The sequence below is a fragment of the Vanessa atalanta genome, chromosome 5 (assembly GCF_905147765.1).
Source record: "Vanessa atalanta chromosome 5, ilVanAtal1.2, whole genome shotgun sequence".
Lineage (NCBI taxonomy): Eukaryota > Metazoa > Arthropoda > Insecta > Lepidoptera > Nymphalidae > Vanessa > Vanessa atalanta.
Window position 1 is genome coordinate 12186703 of NC_061875.1, and position 18828 is coordinate 12205530.

The 18828-nt window shown below is 35.5% G+C and overlaps 1 protein-coding gene across 2 annotated transcripts; it reads left to right on the top strand.

The window, feature by feature from the left end:
• The first annotated feature begins 1127 nt into the window (after positions 1–1127).
• LOC125064276 (transcription factor RFX3) lies at positions 1128–17659 on the top strand. 2 transcript variants are annotated; one of them, XM_047671233.1, is made up of 15 exons: positions 1128–1316; positions 3076–3164; positions 4591–4689; positions 5022–5109; positions 5452–5520; positions 8845–8929; positions 9346–9844; positions 10213–10382; positions 11210–11435; positions 11509–11700; positions 11848–11958; positions 12034–12206; positions 12603–12732; positions 13028–13161; positions 13517–17659. In XM_047671233.1, exons 2-14 carry the CDS (start codon positions 3135–3137, stop codon positions 13154–13156), a joined length of 2001 nt encoding a protein of 666 aa, XP_047527189.1. In that variant the 5' UTR covers positions 1128–1316; positions 3076–3134; the 3' UTR covers positions 13157–13161; positions 13517–17659. The 2 variants fall into 2 exon arrangements, with proteins under 2 accessions (XP_047527189.1, XP_047527190.1); XM_047671234.1 differs by lacking the exon at positions 5452–5520.
• Positions 17660–18828: the final 1169 nt, after the last annotated feature.

Consider the following 18828-nt stretch of genomic DNA (forward strand, 5'->3'; position numbering starts at 1 on the left):
ACACAAGGAAATACATAATAATATAATCAGTTGTTAGAATAACATCATAACAATAAATGTAATAACAATCCCTTGTTGATTTTAGAAAATATTTTTAATATAATGTTCAATTATTGTATTTGATAATGTATATAGCTGATTGTCGGAAAAGAGTAGAATCTACATTCTACAGTGCAAGCCGGTGGTGGCTTTGAATTTAATTGAATAAAGATTCAAAAGTGTCTACTTGTAAACTTTTAATGAAGACAAATAAAGTATATCTTTATTTGTTCTTAATTTATTTTTGACTTTATGATAAATTTTACGATTATGAATGTTATTTAGTTTCTACTTTAAAATATGTCGTATATATTTTAAAACAAATCTCAATTTGACAATTATTTTCTGTCTTTTATATGCGCCCTGCACAGAAATAAAAGGTTTGGAACTTTCTTCTATTTAATTTCTTTCGATTATTTACTTAATTTATCGGAACGGTGTACAAAGTATTTCCAACATTATATAACCTTTAATTTCTAATTTGTTCTAAAAAGAATGGCCATTGGCCATCGAGATTCATAAGCCATATTATTTATGAAATAAAAAAGTACTATTACAGATAATGACGTTTTTTGCTTGTCGCTATTATTTATAAATAAATAAAATTAATTACCAAGGTGATAGTTAAATACTTGCTACTCAAATAAAGTTTGCTTAGTAATAATTAACCAGTAATCAAAATTAATTTTATGAGCATGAGCGAACAAGATAAAAACACTAAAGAAGAGTTTAATTTATATGGCAGTGCAAAAGTCTTATCTGTCTATGTATGCGAAATTCAAGGTATTTAAATTATATTTTTATGCAAAATATAATTCTACGAAATATTTGTCCATAAATATAATATTCAAAGTATGTGATTTAAGAACATTGGTAGAAGAATTTACTTCTAAAAAATGTACTTATGAGATTAACTTTTCAATATTTTAATGCTTAAATTAGATATGATTTATGATTTCTATTATTTAATTTAAAAATGTATTCATGTTACAAAAGGCTTTCAAAGACAGTTTTAGTTTAAAAAAAAGCGCCCTCTATTACTTAATAAGAAATATTGTCATTGACTTTTGGATAGGTTTTGCCCGGACGGATCCGTAGCCAAGGAAACGGGTGTAGCTACAACAACACTGTGCGAGTTACATAAAATTTTGTCGAAACCTAAGAAACTATTAATTTACCTTAACTTATAAATAGGGTTTTCACAAATATTTTAATAAAGGTGATTACAGCAAATGCTGCGAGTGATGAGTTTTTTGACAGATTAGAATGGCTGGCAGGTGGGTTTCATATTATTAATATTATTTTAATTATAATAGGAATTGAATTTATTTAAAGTTACTATCGGATTTGCCGCGCTGAAGAGACTTACTGTTGGCGCTTACAAAGTCGGAACTGGCTTAAAACGTTCCCCTTATTCCTGTACCTTATCACGTCGAAAAACCAATCGCCTATCAATTTTATCACAGTGGTCGGAATAGGAGGGTGACCGGTGCCTGGTACGACCACCCACTCATTTACCTCCCAAAACTCGAATGACATTGTCTCCCTAGTCCCTAATGTTATTGAAGTCTAGTAGCTTCTAACAAGAATAAATATATCTACTATATATGGTCAGCTGATAATAGCTATTACAAACACTTTCAATTTAGCAGGCTGTAGGCATATCAGTAATTATATTCTGCTCATTAAATAATGACATAAAATATATATATTCATATACATATTAAAAAATTAAACCAATGTTACTGTAAAACTTTTTCAAATACTTCACATAAATTGAAATAGATACTTTATATAGTTGCTAAATACAATAGAATAACAAAAACTTTTCTATTACAAACAATAAAATAATACTCATAACATACAATAATAATCTAGTTAGAGCACAACACATAACTAATATAACTGCCAATTTATCTATAAATGGGGTAATATTGTGCAGCCATGCATATCACACAAAAGGCAGGTGATGTCAACCATGCATGACACACCTGCACACCCCCACTGCCTGTATCACAAAGCTAACACATCAACTAGCTCAAGCCAAACAAAAAGACAAAACTGTGCTATCTGTACCTTAGAAACGGTTGTTTGATCAATATGAAACACTGAATGTCAGTGGATAGTTGTTATAATGTGCTACTCGGGTGCAAGTGTGCTTCGGTTTCATGTTGTTTAATTTAATTTGTGTAAAATGTCCGAGATGGGATTTGAGAACGTGTTTTACCTGGAGAGTGAGTATAGACTAGTGGGACGAGTGAAGGTGCGGAGGGATGGTGTTGCCAGGTTACACCCCAGATACTCCGCACCGGAGCTTGAAACAGATCAATAACATCTCTATCACCTTGGAGAGTATTATGCAAGAATTTGCAAATACATATATTTTATAAAATGACTTAATAATTTACTTGTCACGGAAGCATTTAACATTAATATTCAATGAAATTATTTTATGTATGATTGCATGAAAACATTTATATGGATTTTAGTTTTTAAGATTGTTCATTTTTAATTTATATTGTAGATGTTTTTTCTTCTTCAATTAATTAGACAAATGATTGAAGGGGGAGCTTAAATATAATGAATGCATTTTAATACAGGTATCAGTAGAGGGTCTTATAATTTCAATGATGCAATTAGTGAAGATTAGGGAGAATGCACGGATTGAATTTCTGACTTAATGATGTTTTTTTTTTAAATTGAGATTGTTTGTATGTTGTTTGCTTAATATTTCCAATTTTATAATATAATATATTTTTAATTAAAAAAAAAAGATAAAGCATTGTAATGATCATTCATGTTTTCAAAAGAATTATAGTGTATTGTTAAAAATCAATAATAATTCAAAAATAGAGAATCAAATAAAACTGTTACTACATTAAAAAAAAAAAAATTAAGCCCTATAAATAAAACAATATTCGAACATGGATTTTTCATCACAGTATAATTTAGTTTTTTCTCTTTGTCTCTCTTTATTTCGAATACAATCTCCTATCTTTGTCTCTTAAAATATATCGCATGTGTATAATTTTACAGACTTTGAGTGCGCGGGCGACGAGGTGCTGGTGGAGTCGTCTCCGCCCGCCTCGCCCGACATGGCGGCGAGACTAGCGGCACCCTCACAGGTGCATACTTTATTTGGTTACGGTTTTCTTAAAAATATTTTTCGAATTGTTATACATTTTGGAATTTCAACAATGTTATTTTAGTGACTTTGAGATTTTAGTTTTAGTATTATTAATATTGCTAGGAGAATCAAGATGTTAAAACAAAGTATTTATTTCGCGTAGAAAGGACAACATCATATGAATGCGTTCAATGGAAGATATATAATAGCATTTTAATACTTATTAAGTCAGACCAATACTATCTGTTATCACGATCGAACGACTGCAAGGATCGTGACTACGTCCTGGTTAAAATATATAAATTACAGGAAAGATAAACGGGAATTATTCTTGCATTTAACATTTCAGATTATTCTTGATTTAACTACGAATATACCGTAAATGACAATTTTATTCTAATGATGTTTTTGGGACACTAGAAAATTTTCCTATCAACAGGAAGTGTCAAGAAGCTATTTAGTGTTAAAATAAACGATAACAAATCAAAACGACCATTGAAATCCATGTATATATCTTTGTTACTTGATTTAATCGTATCATTTGTAAGTAATGAATTGTTTTGTGCAAAGAGAAGTTACGCACAATATTAGGCAGAAAATTAAAAGAGTTACTCGATAAAGTATCTCCCTGAAATAAGAACAGACTATACTGGTAATGCTGTAGTCTATTCTTTGGTTGCTAACAAGGCTGCTAAATAGGTAGATAGAGTTAAAAAGAAGATCTGACAGGCCTTACAACATCCATTCCGGTAGCAAATGACGATGAAATGTCAGAAGAATAACCATAAATAGTTTCTTCAATCGTGGCCTTCATTCAATTAACTTGTCGATAAAATGATTACTATGAATGTTAATCGACAGAAACAAAAAGAACTTTTAGCAACGTGAACTCCGCTTTTTAACAGCGAGTTTCTGAAACATTTTGCCGTCGTTTCACCATGTTAGAGACCATCCCGAAATAAAGAGACAAAGAATATCTTTGGAAGCGACCATCCACTCTGCCTATAGAAGATTTTTGGGTCGCTCTTAATACTGACAAAGTTTTAATCCAAAGCCAAAGAGAAATCATATAACAGCCGTTGACGTTTTGCAGAATGGATATCAAAAAAACTTTTTATACTTACAACTTACTTTTTAAACTTAAGATAAAAAAGTTATACAAGATATCTTTGACAATTTTCACAAGAAACGCTCCATATTTCACATATGCGGCTTCAAATAGTTTTGATTGACACCATGTTTTCTATTTTTACTTCTTGAATTTTTAATAAAAATATGCCATACCAAGTTATCATATAGTTTTCATCCTCTTTCATCCATAACGTGATACAAATCACTATGTGAAGTAAAGTTTATATCAACACCAAGTCCCGTGACACGTGAAGATACATTTTAATATAAGATTGATTCATGATTGCATCCAGGGTGCCGGTGCGGGCGGTACTTCTCCCAGCGACGTGCGTGAGCTAATCGTCATACCGGAGCTGCCCAATGCCATACACTTACAGCATGCTATTCAACAAGTGAGTTTTGTCGTATTCGTACAATCTTAGACCGTATATAGAAAAAGGCTCATCATGGGTATATTTACTGCCTATTTGGTCTAGTGGCAGCTTAAGCTGCAAATTGCGATTGCTGCGATTTCCTGTGTTGCAACCCCGGGTCCGACTAGAAAAATGATATTTCTATCAACAAATTCATGATAAGAGAATTATGATATGAGATTTATACTAATGTGTCAGACTTTAAGAGTGATGTATTACGGCTGCACTATAATATCCCCTGCGTTAAGACATATGGTCAGGAGAACATTGCTATTACTGGCTTAGTAACTTTTCTAAATTGTGGTTCCCAGGTATCGAGCACTGTGGTGGATGTGAACGGCGACAGTTCCGGCCACTCTAGTCCCACCACGGAGGCTCAGCACACCTACATCGTCACTAGTACGTACTCAATTAGTTAGGCATGATGTTTTTTTATGTTGATTAAGCACTTAGAATGGTAGTTATTTTTTTACTGTAGTTTCTAAAGATTTTAATAGTAATATGTAATGTTACGTGAAACCCCACTGTGTTTTAACCAAAAGTATCGTTTTTTTTTTTATATAATTTGTCTTTAGTAGGAAGAAGGTTGAGACGATCCAACCCCTGACGACTTCTCATGAACGTGACTCATCGATTTATATATGTAGTCTCTTAATAATTATTATACAGCATGTTATTTGTAGCTTTAGTGTTGTTTTATTTGCACATTATTATTTTTTTATTTCCGTATCGTACGCACAGTCGAGAACGCATGGGACCAAGACTCGCTGCACATCAAGTCTGAGACGCAGAGTGATGAGGAAGTGATGAGCAAGTGTTTTTTTTATTTTATTTTTTTCATGCTTTTTGCTTTATATTATTGCACGCAATTTTATTTTGTATAATATTTATAATAAAGTATAGTTTGGTAACAATGAAAAGACTAAACAATTGCTGAAGTATATTTTGTATTTTCAATTTTGTTGGTACTTACTTTGGTTTTTAACGTTATTGCTTAATTTTATAGCAAAACATCTAATAAAAATTTACTTACCATAACATCGAAGCCCACATTCGAAGTCAATACTACGATACTGCTCCGAATATTAAATATATTAAATAAAACAATATTAATAAATAAGTAAAAATACACGTTAAATATGCTTTATATCTATACTAATACTCGAACACCAAACGCACTTGTATCTCGAGAAACCTTTGATGGACTGTCAAAACAAACCGGACTACCCTCTGACATTCAATATCACAATCTGATGATCACCCACCTGTCAAACTGATACCGTATTAAATACACTATTACACTTGCAAATTAAAAATGCCCTTATTATTACGGCGATAGATTTCAAAATCAATTAAATGTCATAAGAGATGAAAAAATATATCTTAATAATAGATAATTGTGAGTGCCCCTCTGGATTATCTACCTGAGCGGTCACCGTAAATGCAGTGATAGGGTGATTTGGATTTATATTCATTGTTAATACTTGCTTGGTTACCTTTGATGTGACGCCTTTCATTATGTGTCTCCGTCTCGCGCGAGCTCTTTTGTACGTGTCTATGTATTTGCGTTGGATTTATTATGTTATGTACATATTTTTATGTACTTGGAGTTACGTTTTATGAATTTTCATCTTGTTTGAATTTTTTGTTCTCTCTTTTGTAGGTTTCAGTAATTCTTAAATAGCTTATTAAATAAATTACCTTTAGGTGACAGTTGTACATCGAAAAATGTATATTATATTTACGTTAGGAGGAAAAAAAAAACTATTGATTTTCCAAGATATCGTTCATTAAAATATAATATTTTATCTTTTTAACCGAATTCGATATAAAATAATTTTATTTTATAATCATCTATGACATGAAAATGAGATTTTTTTTATATACATAAATATATAATGACAATAATTAAATACTAAATAAATGAGTTCTAATAAAAATATTGGTCAAATCAAGTTCATCATTTAAGTTATTAATTTAATTGAAAGTGTTTTAATGTTCTGTTATATAATATGAGTCATACAAGAAGTTGAAGGGCTTCTGAAAATATTACTGGGTATTTTAATATACTATGGATTAATAAAACTGATTTAATTTAAAATCTAACCTTGTAATCATATTTAATTGTTTGAGTAATTAGTCGGTGCCTGTTTGATAGATTGTCATATTGGTTGATAAGCCATAAAATAGTACCAATAAAAAGGTTTTCATTAAAAAAGACTTCGCTCTGGTACAATAAGTGTATATATGCAACTTTAAGCTCATAAATAAAAATCATTTTTTCTTCCTACTATAATATGAATGTATTGTGCATCTAAACCTTCATCTTGAAAGACTCTTTATTGATGAAAATTTCATTAAAATCCGTTGCGTAGTTTAAAAGATCTAAGCGCACAGACGGCGGCAACGACTTCGTTTAATAGTATGTAAAGATTACTTAGTATTATATGTTCGTGATTATTTATTGTCACCGACACCAATAGTGCAAAGTCTTCATTATAAAAATTAAAGTTTCGTGTGTGTATGTAGACACATAGTTAACTTTAGATATAAACATGCGATCGAAGTTACGGTCGAAGGACTGTATGTCAAAATGTAAAACGTGTTCATTAGAAGGCATCAACGTCGGCTTAACAAATCAATTAGTGAAACATCGCCGGTGCTCAGCCAATAAAAGCGTATTAAGGGGAAAGTTTGCAATTATATCGCTAACATATTCTACAATGGGCGTGTACAGGTGGGGTGGTGTTTGATTTGATGCGACGAAAAACGAGATGGAAGATGAATTACAGACGTGTTGCACAGCGATAGCAGAACTATAAATTTATGTTTTTTATTTTGTATATATTTCTCTTTAACGCGAGTGTTAATTTATATTATGATGTAATTTCAACTATAATCGAGGATACCATATTTAAAAAGCGATGAATTTATTTTACGAAAGAGCGTGATTTAGAGAGAAAGTAAGTTTTAAATAAATCTAAGAAATCTTAGAAAATAATCTAATCTAATCTTTAAATTAATGTAATGAAAACGCTTGCCGTATCTGTTTTATTTTTATCTTAATGACAGTTTCTTGCATTGCAATCTGTAACATTCAAAAATTTTGTTGTTATATGTGTGTATAATATGTTACTGGGAATTTTGCATAGTATTACTACCATTACTAATTGTAAATAAGTTGCCGTCAAAATAAGAAACTTATGTCGCAATACTCATTATTCCACGTGGTATATTGCTTAGCTTCACTTTCAAAGACAACAAGTGTTCGTGCTGTTTGGTGTGCGTTTTTAAACACGCTATAGGACGCTATATACCGAAGACCGCATATACATCATTCTACAAATTTACGATTTTCTTGCAGATACTATTCATTAAAAGGTAATGGATATATGTTTAATTTAAAAAAAAACGAAGTCGTAAAAAACAAGTCGAACGAAGAAGTAAAAAACAAGTCCTTCCAAGTTTACACCGAGACGAATCTGTTTATTTAACGATCATCCCTATAAAACAACAAGTTTTAAAATTTGCAATCTAAAAATAGCAATAAATGAATATTTGGTCGATAAAAAGCCAATCATCCGTCGTGTGCCGCGTACTTTATCCGTCTACGAACACGTCCCTCTCGCTCGGCCGGGACGCGGCGCTCCGCGGAGTTGCCCGGGAGACGTCCAGCGGCATGGAGGTGCCTCGTTACCGCGCGTACTACCCGTGTGAGTTCCAAGCTATGCTGCAGCCGCTTCAGTTCAGCATCGAACGTGAGACGCGTTTGTTTTCATGTTTTGCGCTTATCATTGTCTTAAGGATCGATTCGAGGACGCTGGAAGACGTTTGCGTCACGGGGCGCCTTGGAAAATTACCGTCGGTTTAATTTAGGGTTTACTTACTTTGACAATTCCCTTTTAATTATATTAAATATTGAGCGACTACAGTTTATTTACGTTAAAGTACCAAATGGTTATTTTGCTTTTTAACTCATCTGCGCTCTAGCTCTTAGACATCTTCGTTGTCTAACATTTAATTCGTTTGTTTACAACGAATCGTAAAACTGTCTTCGTACTAACAAAGCAAAGGTGAAAACAAAATTAAAGGCACTGTGAAAAATTACTAATATGATTTACCCTTGATTCTCAGGTGAGGGCAGTAACGGAGTCAACTATCATGTGCAATATGTGGAGCCGCAAGAAATATACACCCAGACAGGCCATCAGACACATATGTAAGTTTTTTTTGGATGTAGATTATTTTTTATGCTCAGTTACACCTTATTGAGAGGCGAATTCTGTGCTAGATTTGCTAAGTCAGTAGGACATTCATAGTGTAACAATAAAAATCAATTTACAAAGTTTTATATACAAAATTTCATGCTGAGTTCCTTCGTCTGGAACCAATCCTAGGAATCCTAATAGTGGAATCCTAATAATTAGATTGTGCTTATTATAAAAAATATATTATCATTCGAATTGAACCTACATTTACAGTTTCAACTCCGTAGGATTGGGGGAAATGCTTGTAACTCAGCCTACAAAGACAAACTATCAAACATTGCAAGTGTAAAAAAAGCTCGTTAAAAGAGCAGTCTGTCACAGGTTTTTGACAATGACTTCCTTTTGACGGTAACATCTTCGGTCGCAGGGAAACCCTCCGCACGTACCCGGTGTACAACGTGACCAGCGTGGGAGGCGTGGGCGGCGTGGGCGGCGTGGGCGGCGTGGGCGGCGTGGGCGAGGCGGGCGCCGTGACCGCCGTGACGGCCGTGACGGCGCCGCCCGACGACTGGAGCGCGGAGTTCACGTTCGCGGCCGAGCAGCCCGCGTCGCCCGCGCCGCCCGCGCGCATGCCGCCCGCCACGGTGCAGTGGCTGCTGGAGCACTACGAGACGGCCGAGGGCGTGTCGCTGCCGCGCTCCACGCTGTACGCGCACTACCTGCGCCACTGCTCCGCGCACCGCCTGGAGCCCGTCAACGCCGCCTCCTTCGGCAAGCTCATCCGCTCCGTGTTCGTGGGCCTGCGCACGCGCCGCCTGGGCACGCGCGGGAACTCCAAGTACCACTACTACGGCATCCGCGCCAAGCCCTCCGCGCAGCGGGACCTGCCCGCCGCGCTGCCCAAGCCCGACCTGGAGGAGGACCAGGTGACGGCAGCACACATAGCATCGCGTGTTCTTACGATTAATCCGATTTCATCTCAGATCACTCTCATTCTGTGTTACAAAAGATTTTTTTATAGCATTGGTTGGTGGATGAGCTAGTGACCACCTGTTGGTCATTTGCTCCAATGCCAATAGACATAAACACTCTGAGAAATTTTAGCCATTCCTTACGTTGTACTGGTTCACTCATCCTTCAAACCTTAACATAACATAAGAGGGACCTACCCAGACGGGTCTAGATTTTGGATCACCAAAATCAAGACTGACTAATATAGGTCTGTATATCTGTAGTCACAAAGAAATCGTAATAATATATTATAATAATCTAAAATAAAATATTTGTTCATCAGCCCGAGCCGAGGGAACGCGATATCGACCAAAACCCAGTAGGCCTGGGTGGGATAGCTCATCGTCAGTACCTGGGATCTGTCAGCGCTCCCGAGCCTCCGGAGCTCACTATTGAGGATTTGCCAGAAGATATAACACAGGAGGCGTTGCAGCAGCTGAGGGAACAACATAGGTAATATCAGACACTGTCGGTTAATCGCAGAAACATTTCAGTTATTGTCGAAGGCGCCTAAAAAATTTGTTAACAAATAGTATGTCTCGTTCAGTTTTTGCAGATTGATTTCAAAGTAAATAATAATATAGGAGCCAAGGAATCTTTGAGGTATAAATTTAAAGAAATTAAGATATTGACTGTTGCTTCTCAATATATATTCTGTAATGTTTTGTATGTACGGAAAAATATTCATGTTTTAATGAGAAAATGTGATTCTCATAATGTTGGTACAAGGAACAAACACAATCTTTTTACTCCTGTTACTCGACTGCATAGAGTCAGTAACTCTTTTGTGGGGCAATGTATACGCTTCTACAACAGGATCCCAGAAAGCGTTCAAAATGCTTCTGTTGCGAAATTTAAAAAAAATGTTAAGGAACGCTTGTGTGCGAAAGGTTACTATACAATTAGTGAGTTTATGTTTGATAGCACACCTTGGGAATGAAACGATCGCCTCCTGGCTGTTTCTACTCATATACAATTATGTATATAATTAATCTGACGTAAAAAAAAAGTCCCGCTGAGTTTCATTCGCCGGTTCTTCTCAGGTCAGGGTGTTTTCTTTTTCCGAACCGGTGGTAGTGTTTAACTTGACAATCAATAAGAAAGTGTAATACTTCTATATTGAATAAAGGCATTTGAGTTTGAGTTTGAGTTTGAATAATAAATACTTAGCATGAAACTTTTGATGAAATCTTCATTGGTCTTAGTTTTCGAGATGTTGTAAGGGGCTATATTGAATGTAGAAATGCAATGAAACTTGACCAATATACCAAACCTCGCAGACAGCACGGCGTCGAGTTCCTGGAGGCGGTGGCGGCGCTGGACACGGGCGCCGTGGAGCGCTGCCGGCGCGCCTTCTGGCGGCGGGCCGGGCGCGCGGGGCTGCGGCTCACGGCGCGCCGCGACGTGTGCGGCTGGCTGCGGCGGGCCGAGCTGCGCCTGCACCAGCGCGCCGTCGACCTGCTGCTGCCCGACGTGCTGCGGCCCATCCCCTCGCAGCTCACGCAGGTACGCACTTTCCTCCGTCGCACCGGGCCGCCCCACGGCCTATCTTAAACTGACAGCAGTGTCGATTCCGCAGGCTATCCGCAACTTCGCCAAGAGCCTGGAGAGCGCGCTGGCGGCGGGCTCGAGCGGCGCCCCCGCGCTGGCCGCGCGCGCACAGAGCTCGGCCGCGGCGGCGCTGGCGGCCGCCCTGCGTCGGTACACGTCGCTCAACCATTTGGCGCAGGCCGCACGCGCCGTGCTCAACAACCAGCATCAGATACAGCAGGTACCGTGTTCGAGCACCTGAGCAATTTCATGTCACCTTAAACTATCTATATCGTGTGTAACTCTCTCCGGTTGGGTACGATCAACTCCAGAAATACTTTGCGCTAATGTAGATGAAACGATATATAATTTGATTATGCACATGTAGATGCTGTCGGATTTGAACCGTGTAGACTTCCGTGTGGTCCGCGAGCAAGCCGCCTGGGCCTGCGCCTGCGGCAGCGCGTCCACCGCGCACCGCCTCGAAGCCGACTTCAAGGTGCGGTAGTGTCTCGTCCCCGCGTCCCATACTCGCCGTCGTGACGCTGCTAACACTAACCCGTGCTGCGTGCAGGCGCGGCTGGGCCGGGGCGCGCCGCTGGAGGCGTGGGCGTCGTGGCTGGACGGCTGCGTGCGCGCCGCGCTGGCGCCGCACGAGCGCCGCGCCGACTACACGCCGCGCGCGCGTCGCCTGCTGCTCGACTGGTCCTTCTACTCCTCGCTCGTGATACGCGAGCTCACGCTCCGGTGCGCGCCGCCACTCACTCACACGCTCACGTATGCGCACCATTCGCACACGCACGCGCACACGCACATACACGCACGCGTCGTTGCACGTGAAGCTAGCGCACAGAGACATGCATCGATCGGGCACTTTATCATTATGATATTATTTTTGCGAATTGACGTATGCTTTTACCCATTTGACGCAGTGGGACAATCTAAATACTCACGACATCCACGTTCACTCATACTCACGTGCTAGCAACTCGTGCCTGATCATTATACATGGAAAACTTAGTTTGAATATAGCTCGCGACTCACTAGTATCTAACTATCTAATTTCTGATGGGGCTACAATTGTTTCATTCGAAATTATAAAATCTACATGAGTGTAATAGAACGCGCGTGTGGTGTCCGCAGGTCGGCGGCCTCGTTCGGCTCGTTCCACCTGATCCGACTTCTGTACGACGAGTACGTGAGCTTCCTCATCGAGCGGCGCGTGGCCGAGCACCGCCGCGAGCCGCCCATCGCCGTCATGCAGCGCGCCATGGTACCGTCCCCACGCCGCACCCACACCGTCCCCGCACCGCACCCACACCGTCCCAACACCGTCCCCACACCGCACCCACATCGCCCCCACACCGCACCAACACCCTCTCCACACTGAGACTACACTCGTGCTGCACTCTAAGATTTCTAACGTGCAATTGACAAGTAATATTCATTATTGAAAATATCACTTGTGTATGTTATGTATACGATATGTGTAGGCCGTTAGGAATACGAGAAACTGGAACAAAATGTAACGCGATGTGAAAATATAATTAATATTTTTCATGTATCAGGATGATGACGAGGAACTTCCCGAGGAACCAGAGCGCCCTGCGGAGGAGGAGGACGGAGAGCCGGAGTGGGAGTGGGAGGACGAGGATGATGAGCCGCCTGACGCCAAACGACCGAAGATTGACGAGTAGCGTTGGTATGTATTTATGTTACACGTGCATTTATATGCAGATTTGGAAATTTAGAGTTAAATAAATATAAACGTACAGTTTATTTAGTAAATATACAAGAGAGTAGAGACAGGCGTCGGAGAGAAGGCATAACATAAGGGTATAACTCATATATCTATATATCTCATATATCTATATATATCGTGTATATCTAATTCTAAAATGCGTCGCGATAATAGATATTTCACTTTAAAAATAAAATAACATAGTAATTTATATTGTAAATAAATAATGCAATCAAGACTATAACTCTGCCGCCTCGCCAACCGCCAACAGCGAGGCTCTACCTCTACTTAAATTTATGCTGTTTTCATTTTTCAGGTTGTCTGAGTGTAATTTGCTCATTCAGGAATTGGAACTTAAGTGAAGTGATTTACTCGTGGAATGTATATGCTAACAATTTATTCAGAAGTAATCGACTAAACAGACACTCAACTCAGTTATATCTGATTTTGTGTGATTGAAATTGTTTTACAATACAATTATCAGATATAATATAATTAACCGTAATTGTTATAAAGAACTGAAAGTATTTTTGCATTTAAAACAACAAAGAATACCCTAACGTCTAGTCATATTTTCGTTATATGTACATGTACATTAAAAAGCTCAATTCACTTGTAAATATGATGTGTTTAGATCACTATATATGCATGCTTGTTTAGAAGTCTTGTAACTTCATTATAAGTGATTCAACTTGGCTCGATGGTCCTGTAGCTAACTTAGAACGCTGCATATCCAGGGCTCACGGCTTGATCCTTGGGTCACTAAGTGATATCGGGTTTTTCTGTCAATAAAGTTGGTTGTGATACATATACGTGTCCCGGTAAACTTGTAAAGTCGTTGGTGATACACAGTTCCATTGGACTTAGGCAGTGAGACAGAGAGTACTTGATTTTGTGGCAAACACTTGTGTTATTATTATAATATCTCTCGCTCGAATGGCTCTTATAGTCTCTGAGTCTTTCTCTGTGTCTCTAAGTTATTCCTTTTATTCTTATCATAAGGAATAAAAATAAATAATGACAACAGTATGGTTTATATTATGAAGTTACAAGATTAAAAATTAAGGTTGATGTTTTATGTATTAATTGTATTTACATAAATGTGTTTGGAATATTAGGAACTAACTGTCTATAGGCCATTGAAGCGTAATGTGCGCGAACTTCGGGAGTCATTATTTAAGCAAAAGTAATTAAATAATAAAATCAGAAGATGTCCATGTAAATACACGTAGCTTATTAATGTTTCATATTAGATTATGTAAATGGTTTGGAACTTAAAGAATTATAAATGTCTATATAAAAAAAAAAGTTTTATTAAGTATACGCTATAGTCATCTATATATAATGATTGTAATTATTAAGTAACATTGTCATTAAATAAGTTCCGAATGCATGTAGCTTTTTACCAAAGATAATGATGATTTATAAATCACTCATATATAATCTGTTTCGAATAAGTTCGAAATTTAAATTTAAGCGTATAAGATGTTTCGAATAAGATATTAAAATTATCTCTTAAATTTACATTGATAATTAATTTTAGATTATTGCTGAAAAATTCGTGGAGCTTAATTTTTGTATGCGTTTTTAATTTACTATAGATATCGTCTCGGTGTTGCAAGATTATCAGGGTAAATAAAATATTTTTTTACGAACATATCGCTTTGATAGTTTTTCGGTGATTGGAAGCTATAAAAATTGTAGCTTTATTTATTATTTACAACAAAATCCTAATATTAAAGACAGCAGCTTTGAATAAGTCTGCATTCTATCTAAAATGATAAGTAAAATAATTTAAGATTCAGGAGTGTGTACAAGTGTATTTGAAAATATTTTTAATTGATTATTTAATTTAAAACGGATTATAACATAAATAGTACTATAAATAGTAGTTGATTTCCAATCACGCTTATATTATTTAAAGAGTTTTAGTTGCACACTAGTGTTTAAAATTTTAAGAAACATAATATATATTGAAATCTGTACGTAATACGATTATAATTGTAGCAGTATATTCTTTGTATATAATAATATCAATATATTTTCTGAGAATTGTCTCAAAATAAGTATAAAAACACGTTTGAATGGAAAATATCTTATATTTGTGTAAGACTTACATTAAAATGTTACCTTCAGTACTAAGTCATTTATATTCTGTAATGTACAACAACTTTGTATATAATGAATGTCTTAATCGATTGACGTGGTAATTATACAAAAAAAGGGAATATTGTCTATGGTACCATCAATAAAATCGCACTGTATACGTAGCTGTCTATGGTAAGTGTCAATCACTTTTATATCATGTAGAGGTTAAAATATGGACCCTTTAACATATCACAATAAATCTGTCATTTTTCCGTAGTTGTCAATCAAATGCCAAAACGGTGTAATAAATAATGATATAAATATTGATGTTTGCTGTAAACGATATGTATGTAATTATATAATAAAGTGTTATACGTAATTAGTGTCAAAGTATGTATATTGTATACATACTTAAACATTTATACCTGCGGAGGAGGCTATGTATCATTAAGAGAAAAAAACCTTTTTTTAAATATCTTGTTTGTTACAGCATGCCTACTGGAACTTTTTTGTGCAAGATTTTTAATTGTAGTCAATAAATTTTAATTGAATATCTACCAAGCTTAAAGAGTTTGAATGAATACAATCACAAGTGTTGTATTTTTTGTAAAAATGATATCGAAGAAGGTATTTTCTTGTCATACTATATTTATACGCAGCCTCCTTTTATCTCATGCACATTCCTTCTATATAAAACATGTACAATTACACGTCAATAATATATCCGTGTATATTTTTATATTCGACTGCCTTTGTTGTTGCCTTATCTTTATATCCGGTCGCCGGCAGACGGCGGATTCTTACGGTTGTGTTTCAGGGCAAATAATTGTTACTGACGTTGTGAGTATTAATGTTACCGCGAATCTAAACATTCAGTAAATATTAATTAATTTTTTAAACTGAATTTCGATTTTCTGCAACAGTATAATCATGTAAGGTAATTAAAAATAAAAAACTACGTTTGTGTACCGTGTTGTTGCCTGTTCTATAAAGGCGGCTACTATGTGTGTAAATATCATTATAATTGTTCCAAAATTGATTTCCATCAAAGTTACAGATGAAAAAAAAACAGTATTTATTTTTGTAAATAAAGCTTTATAAGCTCCAGTACCTATTATTCGCACTTATAGATCAAGTAGCATTTTTTTAAAGCGATAGTGCAAAGAACAGATCTAGTAAACAAAAGTAGACGACACACGAAGATTCGCAGGTTTCATATTTTGTCATACCATTGTTAAATAAGATAAATGTCATAACTTTGATATATAAATAATGTAAATATTATCTATCATCTGCTATTGATATGTGTCTAAATTTAAATGATTTTACTGTTGCAGTAAAGTATTTTAACTATAAAATGTAGTACTTCAATGTAAATATTTAAGTCTAATAATTTAAAGCTTCGAAAAAAAAAACTATATATATGTTTGCCTTATTACTAGTGCATTTAGTCCTTCTTTACGATGACAATATGTGACGGTTCAGTGAAATGAAAATACGAAATCAGGATCACCTGTGCCTACAAAATTAGAAAAAAAATAGCTCTATGGGTAATAATGCCTTAATTACAGTTATTTTTGGCCGTTAATCATCGAGAACGTTTATTTATTTCAGAATCGCACTAGATTTAGATGTATGTTTACTGCGTATAAGTTACTACACGTATTCTCTGCGCGTATGAAGTTCGCAAATTAAATGTTACTATATCAATATTACATATTAATAGTATAGATGTAACCATTATGTGTCATGTCTAAGGTAAATGTAATGAGTGTCTTGATATTTGAAGACGAACTGTAGCTAATACTCTCTTTATCTTATTACGGACAATAGAAACGTTGTGTACAAAATGGCCGCTTGTGATTATCTGCCACATATTTGATTTAGAAATTAGAATTATGCTGAATTAATATTTTAATTGTTTGGTTAATTTTAAATTTAATAATAAATCATTTTGTCAGGTTGTGATCGAAATGATTTATTAGCTACAGTTGGTCGTCTGAAATGAGCTTAACTTTTTTACAAAGCTAGGTAAGGTCTATTGATTTGTTTCAAGATCAGATGTTTAATTTGTGCAACGAATGAGGTGGACCACGCTCACTGTGCTTACAATTTTTTAAATTAGCTAAAAGCTAAATTTATACATGATCCATTTCACTGTGGTACTAGATATTATTATTCATTTTCAAATGTAGTTTTTGTTTAAATGTTACGTTCGAAAATATGATTGCGTTAAGAGCGTGGATCCGAGGCATGTGACTGTTAGTCTGTAAGCATCTTCTTGTATTTTATTGTTGTATATCATTCAAGCGCTGAGATGTAAGCGGAAGACGGTATCATGTATTGTCTGAAAATAAAGCTAGTCATGTGTTTAAAATTATTTAGTTTCTTACCCAGCTACTTCATCCTTTAATAGAACTTCATTATGTTTTACTATTTAGGTAGTACGTAATCCAGAAACCAGATATAGCCTACGAGAAGACGCATGTCGGAAAAAAACTTTGACATTAAATTGGTCGAGAATCGAGATCCTGAATAATTAATGGTATTTATTAAAGATTCGTGAAAAATAGTGTTATGAATGTCGATGAAGTTACAATCGGAGGCAAAATTTAAATGGAGTTCTTAAGGGGACTACATGAGCTAAATGCAAGTTTTATAATGCAAAAAAGTATATGATCCAATGCAGTAAACCAAATGAAAAAAATATATGATAATCTTCAGGATACATGCTAAGGATTTGTTATTTTGAAAACATGATGTAATTAATTTGGTACGATAGAAAAAAATCACAAAGTTACCTCTAAAAAGATCTTTTAATCAATAATAACTATACTTATATACGTTCCATAATTCTGGTTTTTTGTCAGATTATTCTACAAGCAATATACTATTTAACCTGGGTGTCACTTTTTTAGTAAAATCAATAGATTTTTTTTAAATCCGATATTCTTATTTTCCAACAAAATGCGTAAGCATGTGTGCGTAAACGCCGTGTACAGACAATGCCGGCCGAGGCCTGATGCTATATAGACGTGTCGATCTTTTCGCCGCATCATTCATTACGTTACGAGATATTTTTTTGTAATTTTAATTGTAAATTCATTGTTTCATGTTTTCTTATAATAAATTTTATTCTTTCTTGTAAATAAATATATTAAGTTAAAATAGTGTAGTAGTAATTAGGCATTTGTTTTTTTATTATATTATTTGTTATAAATTTTAATTGTGTAAATATGGGAAATAAAGTGAAACGCGTGAGGAAAACTAAAAAACGTTTATATAAATCAAGCGCCGAACATACATATGAACGATATTAAAAGGTAAGAGTATTTAATTAGTAAACATATTTTTTTTTATAAATTATGAATATTGAAAACATCTATTAGAAAAATGTGCAATCAGTTCGTATATAATCAGATTTTTCGAACCATTCTTAATTATTACGATAGAGTATTTGGTCAAAGGAAGGAAAACATCAATTGACTTTCATGGGGATCAAGTGACTACATTCGATCCCCATGAACTCGAAGCATTTTT

Bases quoted from the DNA above. Each gene is read 5' to 3' on its own strand.
- LOC125064276 (XM_047671233.1), top strand. From the start codon at position 3,135: ATGGCGGCGAGACTAGCGGCACCCTCACAG. The intron at 9,845-10,212 runs GTGACGGCAGCA...TTTGTTCATCAG, and splicing joins CCGACCTGGAGGAGGACCAG to CCCGAGCCGAGGGAACGCGA. The intron at 12,733-13,027 runs GTACCGTCCCCA...TTCATGTATCAG, and splicing joins CCGTCATGCAGCGCGCCATG to GATGATGACGAGGAACTTCC.